The sequence below is a fragment of the Engystomops pustulosus genome, chromosome 8 (assembly GCF_040894005.1).
Source record: "Engystomops pustulosus chromosome 8, aEngPut4.maternal, whole genome shotgun sequence".
In the NCBI taxonomy this organism is placed as follows: Eukaryota; Metazoa; Chordata; class Amphibia; order Anura; family Leptodactylidae; genus Engystomops; species Engystomops pustulosus.
This window is the reverse complement of record NC_092418.1, coordinates 24794644-24820670: the sequence shown is the minus strand read 5'-3', so window position 1 is coordinate 24820670 and position 26027 is coordinate 24794644. Positions and strand designations below refer to the sequence as shown.

The 26027-nt window shown below is 42.3% G+C and overlaps 1 protein-coding gene across 3 annotated transcripts; it reads left to right on the top strand.

The window, feature by feature from the left end:
• Nucleotides 1–27: 27 nt before the first annotated feature.
• LOC140074960 (kinesin-like protein KIF19) lies at nucleotides 28–24784 on the top strand. Of its 3 annotated transcripts, XM_072120333.1 has the most exons (20): nucleotides 28–445; nucleotides 1188–1268; nucleotides 4220–4330; nucleotides 4592–4679; nucleotides 6245–6381; nucleotides 7995–8120; nucleotides 8687–8881; nucleotides 9096–9248; nucleotides 10498–10620; nucleotides 11738–11900; nucleotides 12301–12469; nucleotides 13707–13896; nucleotides 14427–14697; nucleotides 15004–15125; nucleotides 16050–16189; nucleotides 16811–16910; nucleotides 17777–18193; nucleotides 20859–21078; nucleotides 22064–22171; nucleotides 24613–24784. In XM_072120333.1, the coding sequence occupies exons 1-20, from the start codon at nucleotides 404–406 to the stop codon at nucleotides 24720–24722; spliced, it is 3066 nt and encodes a 1021-aa protein (XP_071976434.1). In that variant the 5' UTR covers nucleotides 28–403; the 3' UTR covers nucleotides 24723–24784. The 3 variants fall into 3 exon arrangements, with proteins under 3 accessions (XP_071976434.1, XP_071976435.1, XP_071976436.1); XM_072120334.1 differs by lacking the exon at nucleotides 1188–1268; XM_072120335.1 differs by lacking the exon at nucleotides 17777–18193 and having other exon boundaries at nucleotides 31–445.
• The last annotated feature ends 1243 nt before the right edge of the window (nucleotides 24785–26027 follow it).

The following is a 26027-nucleotide window of genomic DNA, read 5'->3' as shown; positions in this document are numbered from 1 at the left end:
CAGTTGCTCATCACACCAGCGGCAGCAGGTGCTACCTGTCACCCTCCCTGTTGCTGGGTGACGGTTAATCCTACAGCTGCGTTATCTTATATGTCATCTTATTCCTGCTCTTAATGTCACTGCTGTCACCATATTGATGAGAATGTAAAGCGAGGAGCTGCAGCTATAGGCACAGGATGTAACATCTGATAAGTCATTATAGTATCTCCAGTATTAATACCTTGTACATTACATGAAGCTGCTGTCACGTGTCACCTTCCCAGTGTCCCTGCACACAGAGGACCCAGTGTTGATGTAATGATACCAGGGGACCTCACGCTTCCCTCTGCTCACAGCAGGTAGGACAGGCAGCCGTATACTGCTCCGCAGCACAGCTCCTCTTCTCCGTACACAACCTGCCACAATGAAGAATACCAAAGATGACTTCCAGTATCACCAAATCACAGTAAGTGCCTCCTTATAGGAAGACATCGCCTAGAATGTGTTCTATTGCTCCCTGGTATCAGCCACTAGGTGTAGACGTCCTCTTTTCAGTATAATGCTCCATGCACATCCGCATTTCTCCTGTTTATAATGGACGTTGAGACAATGTCGGTCATTTATCTTATTTCCTTCCGTTCCCTGAGCTCTTTTTGCGCCTTTTGTGAGTCTATTTTTGCACCTGATGTCTTTGTCCAATAAAGTTTTTTTGCGCAGTTTATTAGGCGCAAATTTGTTGAGCAAATCACCCCATTGACTTCCCTAAGCATGGTCAGGATTGGCGTGTAGGCGCAAATCAGTGTTACATAAGGTGCTAATATCTGGAAGCAGGAGACGAACAAAGACAAATTAGGCGCAAACCAGGTGAACCTACTGCAAAAAGGCGCAAAATTATGTGCAAATGCCCAAATGCTCTCGAAAAGTCACTAAAATACAAACAAAAAAAGGCGCATCAGACTAAGATAAATGACCCCCCAATGTTCTGGATCTGTCCTATGGCACCTGATGCATACTACGGACTTATGCTAGTTCCCACCCATCGTTTTATGGCTAATAAAGAGCGACTATGGACAGTATTATAGTACCTGGCTATACAGGGCAGGGTGCCGCATTATAACAAAAATATATGTATTTTGCTGATTTTTTTTTTTGGCAATATCACAATGTTTTGGGCAATGTTTTTTTTTTTTTTTCCTATAATTTTACAGGTTGTTGTTCGAATGCGACCACTAAATCAGGTGGAAATAGAGGAGGGAGTGCAGTGTATAACATATAAACTCGGAGAACAAGTGAGAAATGTCTATTTATATTATCTATGTCATTTCTATGGGGAGAGATTTATCAGAAGAGTAAAACTGTTCTTGTTGCCCATAGAAACCAATCAGAACACAGCTTTAATTTTATTATCGGCTGTGGGAAAATGAAAGCTGAAATATGATTGGTTCTGATAAATCTCCCCATCTATCTATCTCATATCTATCATATCTATTTTGTATGTCATGAGTATGTATATTTCTCTTCATGTATCTCTATCTCCTCCATCTCTTTTTATCCATCCATCTCATATCCATGTATCATCCATCTTTCTCTCATATCTAGTTGTCTAACAATCAGTGCTATATTTTTATCCTATATTGTCAAGTCTACCTGTTATGTATCTGTTATCTATCCGTAGCTAGAGTTAAGGGTACCTAGAAAACACATAAACCTATGTCCCAGCTATTTCTTTCTTAAAGGGTTTTTCCCACAAAACAAGTTAGGCCCTATCCACAGTTTAGGGCCTAGCTCGCTGTTTGGTGGGGGTCTCAGATCATGATATATCTCCATCGGACACCTCGTCACTCCCTAAGAGTGACGAGGTTGCTGGGCACTCCAGCCACTTGCCCAGCAACCAGTGGCAAGTGGCTGGAGTGCCCCGTTCATCTCTATGGAGCTGACAGGCGCTGTACTCGGCAATCTCTGTCAGCTCCATGCGCAACCGGCTGCTCATCTCATCTCGGGGAGCGACAAGGGGTCCAATGGGGATACATCAGACCCCTTGTTCTCGTGATCTGTGGGAGTCTCATTTCTTAGACCTCCACTCATCGGAAAGTTAGGCCCTAACCTGTGGATAGGGCCTAACTTTTTTCATGGGAAAACTCCTTTAATTACTTTGCTGTTATTTTATCTCATATTACAATTAAGGCCTCTTGTCTGACCCGAACATCTGATCACTGGAATGAACTGACGTGCTAAATTCATTCCATTGATCAGATGTTTTGGTTTCACTGACTGCACTCGCTTGTGGGCAAGTGACCTAAAGGAAATCTACCAACCAAATCGGCCATGATAAACCAGGGACATTACTCATTGATACAGGCAACGTGACTGTGGTATCTTCTTATATTTGTTATCCATGGTCTCCTTCCTTTTAAAATCGACCTTTATGTATACTCCATTGAGTCTAAAGGGCTCTTTGGGGTATAACTAGAGCTCCCCGTGCTGTGGAGTCTGACAATCTGCTCCACCAGGAAGACGACTTCATCACGACTTCTCCAGACCACCACCGCTGCAGCTTGCAGCAGCACATCTCCACACTGTGCCCCTAAAAAGACCACAGTTACTTACAGTACAATGCCACCTGGCTAACAATCCTTACATACAGGAACCCCTAATTTATTATTATTATTGTTAATAATATATATGAATATACATATATATGTTTAGAAACCTAGTGTGAGCACACAAGGTCTAAGTAATCACCAAACACATTTTATATAATTAACATGTTTTCTTTTTAACATTCATAAAAATAATAATGTTTAACAATATAAAACCCATGTTCCTACTTACATAACATGTTGTATATAGCCCTCCACAATCTATATACAGCCCTCCTAAAGTCTATATAAAGTTCCTTCATATTTTATATACAGCCCTCCTAAAGTCCATATACAGTCCCCTCATATGTTATATACAGTCCCCCACAATCTATATACAGCACTCCTAAAGTCTATATACTGCATTTGGGTTGCAGCTCTGTGCAGAGACGCGGGCAGTACGTGATTATGTCATCACATGCCGCCTGGGTCCCCCAGAGATGTTCAGAGATGCCATTGATATGCAGATGCAAACATCACCCACATTACAAGTGACAATTCTGACACTCCCGTCTCATTTTCATCCCGCCTCATGGTAGATGTAGCCCTGGGATGGAAGGTCAAACAGTGTAACAGCCTGATTTTAGAAGGGAGGAGGCCATGGATAACAAATATAAGAAGTCACAGTGCCTGGATCTATGAGTAATGTCCCTGGTTTATCAAATTTTGATGGTAGATTTCCTTTAAGATGTAAAAAAGAAAGTACTTTCTCCGCTATATCCCTCCTTCCTCACTCATCAAAAAATATGGCTTTTTGGTTTTCTGTCCCTTTAAATTTCTGCTGCCCTTTAATACATTGTATAATCAGCAGAATCATCTCTCACCCCGGCGCTGCACACATGAATGTCCCTCTGGGCTTGTTTGTTCCTAGTGATAATGTGAGACAAGTCATTTCCCAGCCAATGGCGTCCTGCACTTTCTGAAAAGTGTCTTTCCCCATGGAGCGTCTCCCGTTCTACTGCTCCCTGCTTCCCTATGGAACTGATTAGTCCTCACATTAGTTGTGTCACCTTCCTTATCTTAAAGTAACATCTAACATCTGACAAAGGAAGCATTATCAATTACATGCCAGGGAATTGTACTGCCCAATGTTATTAGGTTATAGAAGTGTTAAAGGGAAATCATCACATTTTACATGCTCTCCAATCTGCAGGCAGCATGTTATAGAACAGGAGGAGCTGAGCAGATTGTACACCGTACCCTACCCGCAGGCAGCATGTTATAGAGCAGGAGGAACTGAGCAGATTGTACATAGTGTCCTATCTGCAGGCAGCATGTTATAGAGCAGGATATCCTGAGCAGATTGTACATAGTGTCCTACCTGCAGATAGTATGTTATAGAGCAGGAGGAGCTGAGCAGATTGTACATAGTGTCCTATCTGCTGGCAGCATGTTATAGAGCAGGAAGAGCTGAGTAGATTGTACATAGTATCCTATCTGCAGGCAGCATGTTATAGAGCAGGAGGAGCTGAGCAGATTGTACCTAGTGTCCTATCTGCAGGCAGCATGTTATAGAGCAGGAGGAGATTGTGTGTGTGTGTATGTGTATAATATGATATCTGATGTCTTGTTCACTGCCTTATTTTAATTCCTTCTATTAGATGTTACTGTTGAAGGATCCAAATGAAGATTCAGATGATGCCTGGAAGGCAAATCATTCCAGGCAGAGAACTTTCATATTTGATGCGGTGATGGAGCAGTATGCCTCGCAGGTGACTCGCCTTCTCTGTAATCTGAAATGACACCTGGACCATGTAACCTTCTCTAACCTAATATTGCCCACACATTGGATGAAAGGGAATGGGGGGTGATAATTATATTCTCACCTGACAGGAGGGTGTAGGCAGCAGGTTACTTCTTCCCTCCCTTTTATTAAATATACCGGATCATCCACAGGAAATGTGCAGCTATATGGGGATAGAGGGGAGTATGGACAAGTGTGATGTAATATTCATGGATGTGTCTCTTTTTAGGACTGTGTGTATGAATCTACTACAAAAAGCCTGCTGGAAGGCATAGTCTCCGGGTACAATGCCACTGTCTTTGCTTATGGCCCTACAGGTAATCTATCTCTTTATCTACTATCCAGCTCTCTATTTATCTACTATCCAGGGCCAGAATAACATTGGTGGGGGCCCCGGGGCGCAAAATCTGGTGGAGGCGCAACAGAATGTAGCCCAGATGGGGTATGCATTTAGCATCCATGTTATAGGTAGGGTCCCCCCTTAGTCAGTAATCCACGTAATAGGCAGATTCCCCCCTTAGGCTCATGCACACAAACATAAGGGAGACCATGATCTGGCTGCACAATTTGTGGCTGGATCACGTTCCCCGTAGATGTCTCCAGTGCCCCACTTGATATACAGTCCCCTTAGTAATTAATAATTGTACAGCCCCCAGTGTACAATATACAGCCCCCTAGTAACTAATATATAGCCCACAGTGTACAATTTATCAGCACCCCCGAAACTAAGAAATACAGTCCCCCATAAGATAACCAGTAAAAGAATAAATCTGTACTCACCTTCTCCCGTTCCTCAGAGGCTCTGCAACCTCCTCCTCTTCTTTCGAGATGTTGGCGTTACAGGGAGTGACCTCACCACACTGCTGGCGCCAGGAAACCGACATCCTGTGCACTCTATGCTTTATGACACAAGTGTACCGGCTACCGCCTGGCTCTCTGAACCGGACAGGGAACCAAACTTGTACCCGAACACATAGGGGCTCATTTACTAAGGGTCTGAACGTGGCACTTTGTGTTGCAAGATCAAGCACTCACATGCACCAGGAAGTAGAAGTGAACTCCGGCGGACCTCGCAGGATATTGGGCGCACAGGCTTAGTGAATCCCGGCAGACCGAATCCTCGACGGACAACATGCCGCGGGAACACGACTGGACCGGTTAAGTAAATGTGCCCCATAGTAGGTGATTTGGGTGGCCATGCAACTGCCCAAATCACCCACACTTGGGGCGGCCCCAGCCAATAATCCAGCCCTACTATTATCTATCAATTTATCTATTTGTATCATTTATCTCATATCTATTTATAAAACAAAAAATAGGCAGCACTCCAACTTTAGAAAAGTGAAAATTTATTCACCTACATAGCAACGTTTCAGGTGAGCAATACAACGTTCGGGTAAAAAAAAAAACTGCACGTTTTCAGTTTTCTAAAGTAGGAGTGCTGCCTATTTTTTGTTTTATTACAAGTGGACCTTTTGAATTGTGTCCCGGGATAACACCCACTATTCCTATATCTGTGCTATCTCATCTTCTTCTCCCTATCTCTCTATTTATCTATTATCTGTCACCTATCTATCTATCAATAGAAAAAACAGCACTCCAGCAGACGAAAAATAGTGAAAATAGTGGCTGTTCTATTCCATACCGAGCGACATTTCGGCTCTTACATGACTCTTTCTGAAGCCTCTATCAATCTATTCATCTACCTGATATTCATCTGTCTATTTATTAACTATTTAACCATCTCTTATTGATGTATGTATTATCTAACTCTCTCTTTATCTATCTCATATCTATCTATCTCACTCTCTTTCTTTCTACTGTCTATCTCATATCTATTTATTTATCCATCACATATCTAGTATCCATCCATTTTTATCAGGTACAGGTAAGACATACACGATGCTAGGGATGGACGGTGAGCCGGGAATCTTCATAAGGACCCTGACCGATCTCTTCAGGACCATCCAGGAGATTAGTGACAATATGGAGTATTCGGTGTCAATGTCCTACCTGGAGGTAAATGTGTCCAAGACATATTCTTATATATTCTTATCATTATTTCTGTGCAATGTATTATGATACATGGGGCCAGATTTATCTTAAGTTGTTCTATTTTGCGTATTTTTTTTGCGCCTAAAATGTCTCTCTTTTATTGCGCCATATTTGTCTAATGTCAAAATTTGCTTAGATAGATGTGATCCTTCTCTGCGTTTTTTTGGAGACTTTCATATATTTGCGACTTAAAAAGTAAAAAGGCTCAATGGGAAAAAGTTCTATAAATCAGCTTCAGCCGACGACATTCTGCTGGAACATCCGATCATTTACCATTTAGGAACATTCTCCAGATGTTTTTTGGGAGGATTTTATATAAACATCAAAAAATGGATATAATTTTATGTTTTAATGATAATAATACAGTTTCAGCTTTGTATATAGAAATGTCCTGTCCCTGTGTGTCCTGTACATGGTGCGGCCGCAGTCACCGCTCCTATCACATACGTTATAAGGAGAACGTGTCCTTACACTGTATGTCACTGACGCATCACTGTGAGCGTATAGAGGGCGATACGCTGCCTGATCGCCCCCCGCCCTGAAAGCAGGGAGAGTAGTCAACCTCGACAAAATATAGTGCATTGCATTTGGCTGTTTCCCAATGAGGTCAGTGCCCTTATATGGAGAGTGAAATAACTGGGGACCTCCCTCCTGCGGGATGTGTTCAGGCAAGGGGGAGGTTTAATGTGAACAGCCCCATATTATGATGGTTTATATTGTTAAGCATCATCATTGTTTTCTGTTTAAAAGAATCATTTTAAAAAATATATATTAAGAAACATCAAGAACAGCTGCAGCTTCTGATGCTTCTGACAAAATGTTTATGTGAAAAATAAACAAGAAGTTACAAAATTACCAAAATAAATTTCCCCATTGAAGTCTATGGGAGAGTGAAAATCTGCATCAATGTGCAGTTTCCATGCAGATTTCTCAGTCAAAACGGATGGGAAAAAAAAAACGCATGCGGAAAATCTGCATTAAAATCACATATAAAAGATGCACATATTGGATGAAGATTTTGCATATGACAATCCACAACATGTGCAGAGCCGAAGAGCTGAACACACAGACAGATTTTTTAACCTGTAAACCAAAAAAAAGAAGAAAGTTGATTTATCAAATGTGTCTCATTGGTTTTGGAAAACTAACTTTTGGAAAGTCGCAAAAAAGTCTCAAAAAAAGACGCAAATATGGTGCAAATACAAGTCGCAAAAAAGTCGCAAAAAAGGTGATAAATCTGGCCCATGGTCTGTCTATAGAGGCTGCTGTGTGCAGACACATGTTCTCTAGTCAGGTTCTGGGTATATATATATATATATATATATATATATATATATGACCCCCACTAATAACATACTTGAAGACAAGTCATTAGAATGAAATTTAAGTTGCAGACCTGAACACCCCTTTAAGGAGATTTGTGATTGATCAAGACGCTGCTGGTCCTCACGGCATTGATCAGATGAAAAAATAATCAGTCCTTCTCTGGAACCCATGAAGGGATTTCGGATATAAACCATGCAGTCTGAGCAAGGGTCAGTGTGACAGTGACTAACGTGACCCCTGTATACTTGCAGATCTACAATGAGTTAATCCGTGACCTCTTAAACCCTTCTTCTGGGTTTCTGGATCTTAGAGAAGACTCGAAGGGAAATGTGCAGATCGCTGGGATTACTGAATTCTTCACCCACAATGCGGAAGAGGTGAATATCATTAGACAAAGCAAGACATGTAATGCTCACAAATGTCCACCAGGTGGTGCTATCTGCGAAAGAATCTTGAAGCTGGACCATCCAGGTCCTGCAGCTGCTGCAAAACTACAACTCCCAGCATGCTGCTAGATGTCTGTCTACAGCTATAAGTAGCATGCATGTCATATGCCATAGAAAGACATGTGCCTCACAAACCACAAAAATATCTAAAGTATTTCTCTTCCATAATTATATATTAGGGAATTGCTACATATGTAGTTTCTTCCATTTCTTCTGAATTTGGGGGGGGGGAAATCCCTATGGGGGCAATTTTTAGTTAGTGATCCAATGTGAACTGTACGGGATGGTATCATCAGTGCTGATAATCATCAGAGCATCGCTCCCAGAGTCATCTTACAGGTGTCGGGTCAGGGATTGCTGATTCTGGCCCCATTATGGGTAAAGTGATGGGGGCCCTGGGGTGCACACCCCAGGAGCCCTACCCATAATCCAGCCCTGGCTATACCTTGCAATTCAGTCTAAAAAAATGTTACCCCTCTTCTTCTCTTCTTTTAAAGGCCATGGTCTTGTTAAGAAAGGGAAATAGACATCGGACCCAAGAACCGACAGCCGCTAACAAGACTTCCTCCCGGTCCCACGCTGTACTGCAAGTCACAGTGAAACACAGGAGCAAAGCAAACAATGTCCACGATGAAGTCAGGGTGGGCAAACTGTTCATGGTGGATCTCGCAGGGTCAGAGAGAGCAGCCCAGGTATTAGCTCCTGCCCACATCGAAAGCCAATGGTGTCACTACATAAAGCTGTTGTAACACAAATAAACAATACATAAACCGTTCAATAAACAAATTACAACCACTAAATCCATGAAACTAATTGAACAGCGCCACCTACTGGTCACCAAATTGTAAAAAAATATATATATTTGATTATCAGTAACAACATTTTTCTATTGGTTCTTCTTCACAGACACAAAACCGAGGCCAGAGGATGAAGGAGGGGGCACATATTAACCGCTCCCTGTTAGCTCTTGGGAACTGTATAACAGCCTTAAGTGAGCGAGGGGGAGGCCACGCTCACCATGTAAACTACAGAGACAGCAAACTGACTAGGCTCTTAAAGGTAAGTCCCTCTGGTGTGAAGGGGCCTTCAGAAATAAAAAAAAAAATAAATAAATACAAATTTTTACCTTGATGTCTAAATTTCAAGGAAGTTTTCAGCAGAAGAGATATGTTTAAAAACATGGCAACAACAGCTCCACACCTGACAATGGATTGTGCCGGTATTGCAACTCCATTCATCTCTATACATCTAAGCTGCAATAGTGGCACAAACCATGGTCAGGTGTGCTGCTGTTTTTGGAAGAAAGCAACCAAGTTTTTTCAAGCCTAGACAACCCCTTTCAAAAGACATCTATCACCAGGATGAAGGATTGCAAAACAAGCACACTTACATACTGGTGTATGCCCCCTCTGGCAGGATCTGCTCTTCTTTTAGATTATTATGCCTTTGTTTTTGAGAAAAAAAGGCTTTTAAATTATGCAAAAAGGCCTGGGGGCTCCAGACTCCATAGGTGTTAATGGAGCCTGGAGCCCCTCAGACTCATTTGCATCATTTTAAAAGCCATTTTTCCTAAAAACAAGGGCATAAGAAGGAGAAAGCTCAAAAAGGAGCAGATCCTGCCAGGGGGGACAGACACCAGTATGCTTGTTTTACAATCCTTTAAGAGGACCTCACCTGACTGCTATCTCCAAGAATGACATTACTGAATCATGTTTTCTTAGAAATCTGCATTGTAGCGTCCCTCAGTTATTCCTCCTGAAAAAAAATAAAAATAAATATATATATATATATATATATATATATATATATATATATATATATAAAAACTATATATATTCATTGACAAGTAGGTGTTACCAATAAACACACCAGAGGGTGTATACTGCCTGGAAGGGTCAACTATAATAGGACAATGTCCAAGTGTTCAGGGACCCGGCCACCTATCTATCAATATATTCATACATTTTTGAGCAGAATAACAGAGGAATGGAATTCAATATAAGAGAGATGCTACAGAAGTGATATGTTATGATGAATTTATTTATTTAGGACATGCTGGGAGTTGTAGTCCCACAAACATTATACTTGTCTGATGCAGTCCAGTACATAACCACCTTCTCCTGCATCACCCGGCAGACCCATTACACTTAACTGGCGTTATGAAGACGGGAAAACCATCCTTTTAATATTCCATGAAAATCTCTGAGCAGGGGCCAATTTATAACAATTACGGCTCCCTAATTAAATGTAGATCTGTAAAATTCTCATTACCAAATGCTAATGGAAGCAAATGTTCTCTCTCTTTCAGGATGCATTAGGTGGAAATAGCAGAACAGTCATGATCGTGCACATCAGCCCTGCCGCCACCGCGTTCGAGGAATCCCGCACCACCCTGATCTACGCCAGCAGAGCCAAGAACATCAAGACAAGGGTAAGTCATGGCCAGGGGTATGTGGTGGTAAATGGAACTGCGGAATATCATGTGCAAATAAGGTAGCACAATTGAATTATATGTAGAATGAATAGAATGCGTTACTTGCTTGTGGAGCTGCAAGTTCAGAGCACAATTAAATTATATATTGAATGAATAGAATGAGTTACCTGCTTGTGGAGCTGCTAGTTCAGAGCTTAGTGGGTGTTCCCCCTTAACTCCTTTTTTTTCATTCCTTCAGGGCCTCAGCCTATCAATCTGCGTTTCCTCCAGTGCTTAAGTTTCCTCTACCCCTTCCTTCTCATTTAAGCAGGCAGGCCTGAGTCTACATTAGTCTACAATTTTGGCTTCCTGACCCATGTCCATGGCCTCTCAAACCTTGTCAAACCAATTCCCTGCATTGCACTGACAAGGAGCAGTGACTCCAGAACGGAGATGTCTACAGTCGGGTGTCTATCCCTTCTGGAAGATAACTATATGTTTGGCTATTGATATGTTACAAGCTGCCTTCTTTAAGCTGAATCACTTACCCTGTTCCACCTCCAGATTATAACTTTCTCCCAATATTTGGTACCTCCGAATGGCTGCCCAGGACATTACTTCCCATGAGCAGCTGGACCACAGAGGGTCCTGTGATCCCTGGCACCTCCAGCTGGGCTACAACCACCATGGTGCTAGGACAATATGCAAGATAATAGCCACACCATTAAGTCTATTCTAGAAGGAACAGACACCCAATTGTAGGCATCATATTTGAGAGTCATTTCTCCTCCTCAGTACGGTGTCGGAACTGATTTGGCAAGGTGAGAGGCCATAGACGTGGGTCAGGTAGGTGATTGAAACTCCTTATGGAGATTGCTTCTTCTGGGGGCATATAGAGTCTTAAAGGCCATGCATAGTCTACTTTAGGAGGGGAAATTTAGGCACAGAAGGTGACATAGATACATAGCCTATGGCAGTGAAGAATAGAGTAAGTGAGAAAAAGAGGAATAACCTCTGAGCTCTGAACTTGCAGCTTCACAAGCAAGGATGTTAGAGAAAGCAACATAGTGCAAGAGTGTACAAATGTATGAATGTCTGCCCATAAATAGATCTTTCCAGCTCCTTCTTCTTCTAGGTGAAGAGGAACTATGAGAGCGCCACACAGCACATTACTCAGTATGGAGGATTAATCTACAACCTTCACCGAGAGATTCATCAGCTGCAGCGCAGCATCAGACAGCATGAGCGAGAGCTGAGAGAACTGAAAGATATTGGGATGAAGATACAAGACAAACAAGGTATCCTTATCATTAATACTGCATTTCAATGGCTGGATGGATGGACATCCATGGATGCCAGACCCACACTGATATTTATGAAAATCCCTTTTAAATTGATGTTTCTTTATCTTGCAATTGTCCCCTGGCGATAACATTCTCTTCTATGGGACACGCAGTGAATTTAAATTCATAAAGTATCCAGTATAGAGTGTATAATTACCCTGCAGCTCCCCCACAGGGGAAATGAAGTATTACACAAATTTTATTTTATTACGAGCTGACCATGTAATCTATTGAAAATGAGTTTTAAACTGAGTATCCTGAACCAAGGCCTCTCCCTTGTTCCCTAAACTTTAGTGATCCTAACAGATAAATAGTGAACTTAGTCTTTGTAACATGTATACACTCTGCTCCATAGAGGATGGGCTTCAGAGCGATTTCTCAGATCAAGATCATCTCAGTTTGGAAGAAAAGCTCATCAACGTCTTCCAGGAGCATCTGGAAGTGAGACGCAGCCTCCTGCAGCTGAACAATGCTAATATGGAGATGCGTATCGATGCCATCAGACATCTGGCTACAATTGCTGAGTGAGTATTCCATAGTAGGGAATACATAGCACTATGGACATATTGGGGCACGTTTACTAAGGGTCCGAACGCCGCATTTTTGTCAGATTTAAAACATTTTTTCCGTTTTTCACTGAATTGCCCAGGGTTTTTGGCGCACGCGATCGGATTGTGGCGCCTCGGCGCCGCCTTGCATGCGACATAAATCAGGGGGACGTGGACGTTGGACAAACCCAACTGATTTGGACAAACCGCAATTTAAAATTTAAAAAGCAAATTGTGTCGCAAGATCAGCACCAGGAAGAAGAAGGTGAACTCCGGCGGACCTCAGCTCCATTTTGCTCCCTAGCACTCACTGATCTGTAACTTACCCTGTAACTTACCCTGCTCCGAATTCCAGCAATCACCTAATCTCTTTGAGACCTTAGTGGAGCCCGGGCTATCACTTCCTCTATGCCATGAGTGACGTCCCTGGGAGCCATTAATTGGCTGAAGAGAATCCTGTGACCCCTGGCACTTCTGAATGGACTACAACTACCACAGTGTTTTGGACAGGGTGTGGGGTAATAGCCAAAAACAGTAACTCTTTGCCAATTGTAATAGACACTGAACTAATGGTCACCCTTATACAGCAGTAGTCTTAAAACTTACTCCTAGCTGCAGCAGTCTGCTGCGGATGGAATTTCTGCTGAAGGAATGCCAAGTCTGGCTCAAACTGTCAAGCCCCTCCCCTCATCATAGACTATTATGGTGAGGTGTAATTTGATACTTCTCCGATCTGTAGTCTGTCTTGGAAGATCAAGGTGAATTTTATTTCAAAGTAAAAATGTGTCTAGGAAGGGCGTAATAGAAGTAAAATAAACCTGATAAGTAGAAAAAGAGGCATTTTCCGTGGTTATTTGTTGAAAAGCCGGTGACCATTTAATCCTGTCTCTTCTCCTGCGTCAGGGAGGAATGTTTTTCTCAGCAGGGGGGTGGCCATAGATCGCATTTTACTTCGCTCTTCTTATTCCGCTTTTCATAGACTAGCACAGCAAGAAATAAAAAATAACAGATCGAACTTGATGGATGTGTATCTTCCTCTCATCCTCGGTCAGTGTCCCCGTGATGTTATTCAGTCCAGCTGCATGGGCGCGGGTCCAGTATCTACAAAGGGGGGTTTATTGAAATTCAGCCGTTTACTAATAAGTGCGATATCAAAATCGCTTTCAAGTAGAATTTTGCTTTTATTGACTCTTTCTCTGTCTCGATGATGCAGCTGGGAGCAGGAGAAAGCTCAGGAATCCACAAGGACCAGAAAAGATAAAGTCATCGAGGACATAGTAATAGATGCCGAGGATGAAGAGGAAGAAGAAGAAGGAGATGTGGTGGAGCCTCCTGAAGTCATGATGGCCAGAGAAGAAATTCACCTTCTTCTCGCTGAGCAGAAGAAAACTGCCTCCATGATGGTATAGCTACAGTAGATGATGCGAATGATATGTAAAAATTTGGGTAAAATTTTGATCTCCTTGAGTCGTGACCAGAAGTGGTGGCCTGTTGTGTCTCCTCTGTTTATATATTCTCATCTCACACCCCATAAGTCTGTACCATGGTTCTGATATTGTAACCGAATCATGAAGTGGGGAACCTCAAATGTCTTTAAGTGGTGATGGTGCCCTCAAAATTGGACCTTTTTTTCATTCATACCACCACCGTACCTCTGTTCCTTAACAGGAGAGTGTAGTTTTTAACTCTTATAGTGTTGTAATTTATCCTACTATATGTAGGTAGTGTTCTTGTGTTTCTTTCAATGTGAATGAGGAATGGAGATGGAGTGACCTAAGCTTGGAGCTCAATTTAGGTGGAGCTCCATAGTTGGTGCATCATTTGCTTCTATATCGCTCTAAAATGGAAGCCAATTCCAGTAATTTGCCTAAGATTCTATCATGTATCATAATTTCTGTATAAAAAGGGTCACGTGGACTTCTGTTTGTCATAGGCAGAACTAGAAGAACATTGGGCAAAAGCAAAAATGAAGATGTCTCGTCTGGAGCAGATGATCCCAGAGCAGCTCAGTAGCGACCAACGGGAGGTCTTTAGGTTATTGAACAAACTTCACGAGCTTCAGGTCTGGAATACAGAACTACGGGCTAGGAGCGCCTGCAAGGACAGCAGTCTACTGTACCAGAAGGACTTTGTCATCCTGAGCTATCAGCAGTACAGGGCCTTGTGCGAGAAGATCATCCATCTGCAGAGAGCTCTAATAGAAGGTGACAGCGGTGACCGCAAATGTTCACAAATCCATAATATTACGAGATAATAAGATGAGGGCGAGGACAGGCAAGATAATACCGGCCATACATAGCTTGGAAATACGACTCAAGAAGCAAGAAGTGGTCGTGGTCCAATGTGTGATGTTATGTATCATGTTATGGTTCTTTAGGGATCTTGTACCACCCGTAAGCATGACTGGGGAGAAAGAAGAGCGAGAGAGTCATCAATGAAATTCTGTGATTTTATATAAATTTATGTCCATAAATTTAGCTTTTCACCTCTGTGATTTGTTGATTTTGTAGACGAAAAGAGCCATAGTCCTGAGCTGCTGGAGAAGCTCCATCAATCGTACTCCAAGGAGATGGAGAATGGAACCATAAGCCGGCTGGAGCAGCTACACTCTCTGTTATCAGGCAGACTTCAGGTATATCATGATACATTAATATATACAGTGTTATTATGCTTGTTAGTGAATAATATAAGTGTATGGTGCTATTTATCTAATTCACAAAAACTCCAGCACTTTAAAGGGAGCCCACCACCTCCCCAAGGCATTATAGTCCTCCCGTTAGATCAGTAGTAGGTGGTACTGGGACGAGAGGTAAGGGATGTAAGAGAGAATAGCAGCGCTCCAGATGCTGAGGGTTCACTCGTGTGCACCAACTGCCCCATTAGCCTACAGATGAAAATGAGAACATGTCAGAAATAGGACAATTGCCTGAAATGTTAAAGGTGTTTTTAAAATCACAGTGAATTTCTCTAGGATATGCCGTTAGCAGATTATAACACTTAAGGTAGGTGATAGACTCCCTTTAAGTGTGTGTTCTAACATGCTGGATTTCCATATTGCAAATCTGGCGTGTATTTAACCACTTGATTTGTGAAAGAAATAACATCATTTGCAGATCTGCACATGAATAAACCTAATCCTAGTTTTTCGGAACCCCCTGCCCCTCCTCCCAGAACAATTTCTTATGGATAGCAGACAGAGATGAGGAGACCCAATGTTCAAGTTCGGGTTTGGCCACCTGACCCTGGCATATTAACAGATTGGCCACCAATCTTAGCCATGAGTAGTTTCTAGGGGTGTGCATTTGCCGGGTTGGTTATTAAGCCACCAATTCGGCTATATGTCTGGGTCAGGTAGCCGTACCCTAATGTCAGATCTGCACAGCTATAATAGCAAGATACCCATTGGGTCCTGAACCATTTGGTCAAATGCATCTTAAAAGGTGTCATCAAGTTTACCCACAGGATGGTACCTCCTACTACTTTTTAAGCTATAGACAATATATGTAAATTTACCGGTGTCAAATCATTTATCATCACTTATGTTATCATTTTACAGAACAATATGGTGCAAAATGGGGGTTCACTCCTGCACCTGGATATAGAACAACTGGAAAAAGCCGTAGTAAGTGACCAGAAGAAGAGCAGTGTTTACCGCACAAGATACAACCTGTCTCCTTATAACGCTGATTCGGATAGGTATTGCTATAATATTTTATGTATCCTGTCTGCCAAATTTAAGAATGTTCATGTCATTTCGGTTCAGAATTGTCAAAATTGATGATCCAGAGGTAGAATATGTACATGTCTACTTTACGTATCGTAACATAATGTAACGTAATTGTATCATAGCTTTGTACACGTAGGACTCGTTGTCACTAGTAGTATATCCAGTGTTGGACTGGCCCACCAGAGAACCAGAGGATCCTCCGGTGGGCCCAGACTCAAATTTGAAGGCTACTAGGGTTTATTTTTTAGGGTTGATGAACGGTGGGCCCCAGGATAATTTTATCTGGTGGGCCCAAAGAACTCCAGTCCGACACTGAGTATATCTGTCCATCATCCCATTAGGCCCTAGTGGTGCTGACTGGCTCCTCTAAAAGGCGTTGTCTTCTTCTATTTCTAGTACTGTGTCACTGTTTGATTGCTTATTTGCCTCCCATGTTTCCAGGATCCTCAATAACTTCAGCAAATTACACTGGTCAATGCAAATTATACGATATTACTATGTCAATTTCCCCCATTATATTGCTTGTTGCTAGCACATCCTATTCATGTCTGTTGTATATTAAGCTAAAACCGGTCAATATTTTACTCCAGTGACTATAGGTCTTCAAAATCAACTCCTATCAAGTCCACAAGACAGAATTCTTTCTTGAGCCTTACACCTTTTCACCATCTGAGGACACCAGTACATCAGGTCAGTGATGAGGTGATATGTCCTAGATACCTACCTGCAGGATGCAGGAGGAGCTGATCAGATTATGTATAGTGTCCTATCTGTATGCAGCATGTTATAGAGCAGGAGGAGCTGAGCAGATTGTACAAATTGTCCTATCTGCAGGCAGCATGTTATAGAGCAGGAGGAGCTGAGCAGATTGTACATAGTGTCCTATCTGCAGGCAGCATGTTATAGAGCAGGAGGAGCTGAGCAGATTGTGCATAGTGTTCTATCTGCATGCAGCATGTTATAGAGCAGGAGGAGCTGAGCAGATTGTACATAGTGTCCTATCTGGAGGCAGCATGTTATAGAGCAGGAGGAGCTGAGCAGATTGTACATAGCGTTATATCTATATGCAGCATGATATAGAGCAGGGGGAGCTGAGCAGATTGTACATAGTATCCTATCTGCAGGCAGCATGTTATAGAGCAGGAGGAGCTGAGCAGATTGTACATAGTGTCCTATCTGGAGGCAGCATGTTATAGAGCAGGAGGAGCTGAGCAGATTGTACATAGTGTCCTATCTGCAGGCAGCATGTTATAGAGCAGGAGGAGCTGAGCATATTGTACATAGTGTCCTATCTGCAGGCAGCATGTTATAGAGCAGGAGGAGTTAAGATTGTACATAGTGTCCTATCTGCAGGCAGCATGTTATAGAGCAGGAGGAGCTGAGCAGATTGTACATAGTGTCCTATCTGAAGGCAGCATGTTATAAGGCAGGAGTAGCTGAGCAGATTGTACATAGTGTCCTATCTGCATGCAGCATGTTATAGAGCAGGAGGATCTGAGAAGATTGTACATAGTGTACATATTGATAATATCTATTGTCACCTATCCCACTATTAGACATCTAATTATCACTCTAAAGAAGGCACACCGACCACAGGGTTTCCAAAATCTATAGATCGGAGGTGTTCCCTATCCATCCTACCATTCAGTCCTGAAGCCCTGGAAGAGATTGCTGCTGGAACAAAAAGCATTTCACTGGCTGTGGCCAGGAGGCGCCCAAAAGTGGGCAGCACCGAGTCTTCATTCATCTTAAAGAAGGAGAATGGCTTCCCCTCACTGCATGTATCAGAGACCCCAAGGATCATCCTGTATCCCCCGGTGCGGAAGGCTGTGAGCAGTGAAAGCCTTCTGTCCCTGGCACCCAGGAACGGGGCAGACGCCAAGCTACTCACACCAGCCAGTATGAAGAAACGCCAAATCCAGAAAAACTTCTGGGGGAAACGGTCACATTCATTTGAAGCTACCTCTTCTCAGGTAACTACGATGTGACTCCCACTGCAATTGTTGGCCTTTAATTTGGGTCACAGATTACCGCATCATACTACCACCCCCTCTGGGGCTGACATGTCATTTCTAGGATTCCCTCTCTGATGTAATCTCACCCAATGACAAATAAAAAAAAATCTCCTCCAAATTTAGGTGGAAATGAGCAGAGAAGAGTCATATTTTTTCTGAGATGAGTCAAGTTTAGAGGCTGCAAAGGGAGGAAAACGTGCCTTATCTTCAGTTCTATATCACCTAGAAACATGGTGTTATATCAAATATAAGAATATCCTCTTTCGGAGCTGTGCGCTGAAGATATCTAGGAAGGAGGATCAAAGAGGCCCATACCTACCAACATACCTTGAAGGGAAGGAGGGTGATCCCCCTAAGCCGCACCACAATCAATCCCTGGCTACGCCCCAATTTTTTACCATATTATAATTAAAAAAATCATCTTCTCAATAATAATAAAAAAATTATTACCCGGGTTGGGATTTGAACCCAGAACCTGCACACTCCATGTGCCATAAAGACACTCACACATGAGCTTAGCAAATAGCAATTAGATGGTTTTTGGTTACTAAGAACTGTCACTGCTACTGTTACACTGTGACACAGAGTTAATGCACTGATATATAGAGAATGATCTTCTTAGAGATTATTATTGTAATTATTGAGACAATTATTATTATTTTTATTATTATGGAGACGATTTCTATTATTTTTACTATTATTAATAATCGTCTCCATAATAATAAAAATAATAAAATTTATAATAATTATTGTCTAAATAATTACAATAATAATCTCTGAGATGATCCCTCTCAATGTATCAGTGCATTAAGTCTGTGTCACTGTAACAGTACCAGTTAACGCCTCCTAGTTACCAAAAATCCTCAGATAGGAAACTGCTGCGGTCATAGCTTAGTGGATAGAGGCTCTGTTTCTCAATGGCAGGTGGACTGGAGAGGGTCTGGGGTTTGAATCCTGGGCTAGGCAAAAATGTATTTAATTGAACCTTCTGTCTGGGGGAACCCTAGGAGATGTGGAGACCATATATGGACAGATGGTGATATCCGGGACTATCTCCCAGCTGCCCGAGACCTCGGGCAGAGGTAAAAAACCGGGACTGTCCCGACCAATCCAGGACGGTTGGGAGCTATGGCTGCGCCGTGTAGCCTCAGCTCGTCTACTCCACGCCCCATTAGCGTCTTTAGAAAATCTGCATATTACCCCGATTAAAGATAGAGCGGAGTAAAGGATTAGCCCTAAAAAGGGATATCCTTACAAACATTAGATGCATCTACCACCGGATCCGTGATGGTAGGTTTACTTTAAGATGCATGGAGCAGAACAGTCATGTGCAGCCGTCAGCTCCATTACTTTCTGGAAGCAACGTGGGGTCTGTCTGAGGTACCTGAGACCCCATCGGACCTCTCATTCTCGTGATCTGTGGGGGGTCTCATCCTATATTCCAAATTAGGATAGGGCTTAACTTGGTTTGTGGGAAAACCCCTTTAAGTGCAATGGGAGTACAAAGGACTCCAGTTCTTTTGATACGTAGGTGTCCCATCACTGAGACCCCCACCGATCAGCAAGTTAGCTCCTATCCTGTGGATACACCTCTTCTGTATGATCACCTTTAGTTGTACAATCTCAATAGACCCCTGAGGTGTAAAGATCTTCTTGTATCATGCATTTCACGAGTGACATTCTTTCTCATAAGATAACTCTACAAATTCCTGTTAATAGAAAATCCTACTGTGGAATGTCAAGGATTATATACATCTTAGTATGTTTCATTACAGAAACAATAAAAACAGTGTTAACAGTGATAAGAAGAGTCATAAAGTGAAGCCAAGATGCACCTACACCTTCTTTGAATTATTCGTTTACACTATATAGATCAGGCACTGAGGGCAGCCAAGGACGGCCGATGGGGTGGACCCCTTCAAGGGCGACTTTGCATTTCACATAACATACAAGCAGGCCCAGCTCCAGGCTCCAGTAGGTCCCTGGGCGACGGAGTCTCAGTGGGCCCCTTTGCAACTCAGGTGGCGGAATTAAAAATTCAGAAACCAAAATAGTTCCCTGTTCCCTAAAATATTTCCAAGTTTATCACCCCAAAGAGCCCCCTCATGGGTTATTTTATATTAAGCCCCCACATATGCTGCCAGCGACTGAGCTTGGGCCACGTGGGCCCCTCCAGCAGCTCTGGGCCCCAGGCACTTGCCCAGGTACGCCGGGTGCTACCGCCGGCCCTGCGTTCAAGGCTTGTACTAGTTTCAAAGTTTATACATCACCTGCCTTGTCTGATTCTACTGGAGGGCTTGGGTCCCAGCCCAATAATCCAATAAAGCTTATTTTCCTTCGTTATTGTGGTTCTATGTGACAAGTGGGTGTGGCTTAACGGGAATCTGTCAGCTTTTGTATCACATTTAATCTAAGCATATGGTCTCATAGTTGAAGTCTCCTGTTCTTTGAAGAAAGAACAGGAAATCTTCACTTTTAATTGTATGCAGATGAGAATGTTGGTGCAGAGGAGGGGCTATAAGATCAAGTGCACCCTCTCCCACCAGTCAGCTCCTCCCACCAGAACACGCACCATAGATGTCAATGTAATAAAATTACATTCTACTCTTTGTATATATTTTAGCTGTCACATGTGATGCCTCACAATATACTGAGAGTGAATCCTGATAAAAGTCACCGGACCTCTCCTCGTTCTGGATTTCCCACTAAGGCAACACGGGCGACCTCTAAAGACAAGGTCGGGTTGAATACTAAGACGTATGTGAGGCCCAAGGAGAAGAGGAAAGTTCCTGACAACGTGCCATCAGCACAAGTGATGGAAGTGAATTACGATCAATCGGATGGTATGTCAATCTCTTCAGGTTTCTGCATGTCCACATCATTGTTTATATAATATATGTAGATTAGAAAATGGGAGATCCACTATAATATATATCCAGGGTGACACTGATCCAGGGGGGTGGTCTATAGGGAAAATGGGGATGGCCATAATAATGGAGGGTGGGACTGATAATGTAGGTGTGGTTTCATTAACTCAGGGCCTGTCATGATGAAGTATTGGGTTGTCCTAAAGTCAGGGGTGAAACTCGAGCTATAGATTGGCGCCCTCTCTCCCCCATCCAGAAGTTATATATCAGGTTATTTTTTTAGTAAGTTAGTTCTCCATGTAGTGTTTCATTCTGATGTTGGATGAGAAGAGACATTGGGGCACATTTACTTACCCGGCCCGTTGCAATCCCTGCCGTGCATTGTCCGATGAGAATTTGGGTCTGCCATGATTCACTAAGATCGTGCGTCCAATTTCCTGCATGTGTTGCTTCCCCCGCTGAGGTCCGCCGGAGTTCATCTGCTTCTTCCTGTTGCATGTGAATGCTGATCTTGCGCCACAATCCGATTGCGTGCGTCGAAAACCTGGGGCAATTCAGGGCAAAACGGAAAAAAAATTGCGAAATCCCACGAAAATGCGGCGTTCAGACCCTTAGTAAATGTGCCCCATTATTTTTAAGTGTCAGTTCCTGCAGGTGACTGTGCCCCTGATGCTGCAGGTGCTGCCTGAGGCAAGTGGCTCATGGCTGATGCATCCCTGCCTAAAGTCATAACTTACGGGTGATGGGACATTGAATTTGAGCTTCTCAAAATTTTGGAAAATATAGCTTGTATTGGTGCCAATTCTAGAACCTCAGAAATCTATAGTCCAGCCAGCCACATATCTATGGTGACCTAAAGTAATGTAAATGAAGTGTCAGCTCCAGTGTTTCACCCTGAGGCAGATTTCTATAAGAAGCTTTGAAATAAATCCCCAGCAATATGATTTATCTTCATTTTCAGTGGAAGGCCCTCTTCAGGTCCTTCAGGTCAACCGGACCCCTCCCAGTATGATCCAGCAGATCAATGCGGGAACGGAGAAAGGCCAAGTCCTACGAAAGAGAGTCAAAGGTTAGTCCGGAGAATTGTTGTCATTGACTACGTAATCCATGTTTGACGTGATCTGCTCCTATCATTCCATGATAACGTCTTATCTGTGGAATTAATGGCTGAGGGATCAGTTGTTAGGAGATAACGCTGCGCTAATAATTACTTTCCATGGAGAGAGCGTGCACAGGATCTCGCTCTTTGGCATTGTTGCTTCACTCACACCCTTTGTCCCCATATAATGGAACGGAGTCTATAATTTATTTCGAAACACAAGAAATGCAAAAATATCCCCAATGGTCCTTCTTGTTTTTAAACTTGTCACCAGATTTCACCTCATTAAAAAAAATTACTGACCCCCTCAGGTAGGGTATAAAATGTCCTTCCTAAAATTCCCTCTTTTATTGGCAATTTCGTCCGTTTACCTATAAAAAAAAATCTCCTCCGAAGTCATAGGGTTAATGAGCAAAGAAGAGTCATATTTTACCTGAGATGAGTCAAGTTTAGAGGTTTCAGGGGGAGAGTCACTTTAGCCGCGCCTATAAAACATAGTATTATATAAATGATAACAATCTCATCTTTCAGATCCCATTAGGCTTGCGGTTCTGTAATATACAGAACCAGAGATACAGGGAGTTAAACTGGATCTTTATCTGCAGCTCACATTTGCGACTAAATCTTTTACTGGCTGTATCGCCGGTTTTGTAGCTCACAGAACCACAAGCCTGGTGTGATCTGAAAAATGAGATACTTATCTTTAAAAAAACACCATGTTTATGGGTACCATAATGATAAAATGATAATGATAAATGACAATGATAAAAGTGTCCACTTCCTCTTAACTTGACTCTTCTCTGCTCATTTTCACATTATTTTGACAGAATTTTTAATAATAGGTAAAAGGGTGACTTTTCACATAAAAGAGGGAATTATAGAAAGGACATTTCATACCTTACCTGAGGGGGTGGTAGTTTAATGGGGTAACATCTAGTGGGGTTAACCCTTTAAGGCAGGGGATGTCAGTAAGCCTAAGTCTAGTAATCTTCTGCTAAACCTAATGGATAAGGGGGTCTGTCTGAGCCTAAGTGCCCGTCAAACCAATTGTTATCGCCTAACCAAAGAATGGAGGATAACAATCTGATGGTTGAGGGTCCTACTGGGACTTCCAACGATCACAAGAAAGGGGGTGCCTTCTAACAAATTTATGGTTCTCCGAATGAATGGGCAACCATATGGCAGGCTGAGCCACCAGTTGTAGGAGCAGCTCATGGATGGGGGCCCAGAGCAAGGGACCCACTTATTTTTGAACCATGTGACCTTATATGACCTTGGGTTTTATGCTACCTTCCTTCCACAACATAACCCTTGCAGCAATGGAAATTTTGTGGAAGGATGCCCCTTCAAGGGTATTATGTATCCATTCCCTATTATTGGGATCATGGTGGACCGGAGAATCTAGCAGTTGCCCCATATCATATATTCTTCTTACTCTAATCCCCTAATAGTTCTGTGAAGTCTTTCAACAAGGAGCATAAAAGCCATGGAAAAAGAACAAGGAGAATTATTGAGGCAATTAATATTTTATTACCCCGCTAGGGTTATCTCCAGGGTTACTTTAAAGCTCACATATGTTTTCAGTGCTGGGCGGATTATAGGTCTTATTACTCCATAACAAAAGAGTTTCCAAAGATTATATGACATAGTGGAAAGCGTGTACCTAAAGGGGTTGTGTGATCTTTCCCAAAGAAAGGAAGGATAGACTGAAAATTGTATAAGGTAAAAAAAAAACAGACATAATAGAAGTTTCTAATGTCCCCCGTTCCAGCACCAGCAGCCTGGTGAAAAACAGTCTCGGTTCTGGCTGGATTGGAAGTGGTTATCATCATCAACCCTGTCCCAGCCCCAGAAAGAATTCCTGGAAAACCCCTTTAAGGAATTAGTTTGTGTCAGAAGTTAGAATAATTGGAAACTTGAAAGTGTTGGGGTTTTTTCCAAAAACACAAAATCAAAAGATTAAGATTAAAAGAGTTTCACTTGTTGCCGGAAGGATTTCTAGGATCACTGAATGTTTGTAGGTTTATCATATCAGATAACAGGGGACTCTTTTTATTTAGCACATTAAAGTTATATTTTAACCTGAGATTTTGTAAGGTTTGCAGTGTTTCCCAATGCAAATATCTATTAATGGCACTACAGGCAGTACCCGGGTTACATACAAGATAGGTTCCATAGGCTTGTTTTTAAGTTGAATTTGTACGTAAGTGGAAACTGTAGATTTTATAATTGTAGATCCAGAAAAAAGATTCTTTTTGCCCCAGTGACAATTGGAGTTTCTTCAACATTTTTTGCTGTAATTGGACCAAATATTATCAATAAAGCTTCATTACAGACACCTTACAGACAATATCATATAATGCCTTCCTGTATTTATTCATACCTGTGCCTCATGTTGTGTAATCCCTTAGGTCCGGGAGAAGTCACAGTTGGCAAATCCAGATCAACATTCCCTGGAAATCTTCACCACAAAAATACAGCGAGTAAAAACCCATCTAGACCCGAGAACAGAAGAAAATAAGCGGACTGTAAAAATATATATCATTGTCCTGTGGAATAAATCCGAATATTAATAGAATGAGATGGAAAGAGTTAAGATTTTTTTTCAACTTTATGCTTGCTGTCAGTGAACAGAAACACTCCGGATACTAAATAAGTCTCTTAACACCTGTGCACATGATACAAGTCCATAAGTTGTTAAAGGGATCCGATAATAGTGGGGTGTCAGGGCCATTACAAGGAGATAAACCATATATTTCTGGCGACAGTGAAGCATCGTAGAGATAATCATCTCCATATGGAGATGCAAATCAGTCTGTAAGTGCATAGGGGGCGGGACTAATTTTACTATAAACAGCCATGACGCAGGCAGAGCCTGGAAATGTCAATCATGGTGTAAGTCCTGATGGTTGTAGAGAAGATCTAAAGCGCTTGCAGGTCTCTGTAGGCAAATTAGGACCGCCTCCATTGCACTTGTCTGTATCTATAAATAGATGATTATGTCCTCTTGTGGTCCAAGAAGGCCACTGATTTGCAAAAGTGGGTTACTCCCTTCACGATTTGCTGTGCCATGAGTGCCGAAATATGTAGGTACTGGGACAACATAGGAAACAGTAGCCGGTGACGTCATCTTACAGGCACAGTGTCAGCCTATGCATATTATCATGAACAAGCAATCAGATGATTGATTGTTCATGTCCCATGGTGGAAACTGTAAAAAAGTTTCCATGGGCAACTAGAACATTTTTACCTCAGAAACTTGATGATAAATCTTCCTCATTGTCTCCAACCTGTGAATAACTACAACCCCCATCATGATCATCAGTTAGGGGAACTTAACACCTTTGTTACAAGAAAATAACAAAAATAACAACCACATTTGGGGGACTAAAAAATACTACAGCCATAATTAAAGGCTTGTTTAGGGTGTCCTTACTCCAGTAGTTGCATAAATGAAATTATGCCCCCCCCCCCAATGGGGAGTTTTTAAGGACATTTGCCATCAAGATGAAATATGCAAATGAGCCTCATGGGCTCCTGGCTCCATTAACACCTATGGAGCCAGGAGCCCCTGAGGCTCATTTGAATCCAGTCCTTCATCCTGGTGGTAGATATCCTTTAAGAAAAACCTACGGTGAGATTGTCATCCTGGTGGCAACATTTAAGTGCTGTCTGTGTCACAAGAGAATTTAGCATCTTGTATTCCTTTCTGGAATTGTTATAAGACTACAAGTCCCATCATGCCCTGGACACTGGAGGTTTCAGCACAGCCTGCAGCACATTTATTCGCCATTTGCAGTATATAAGATGTCATATACCATTAGAT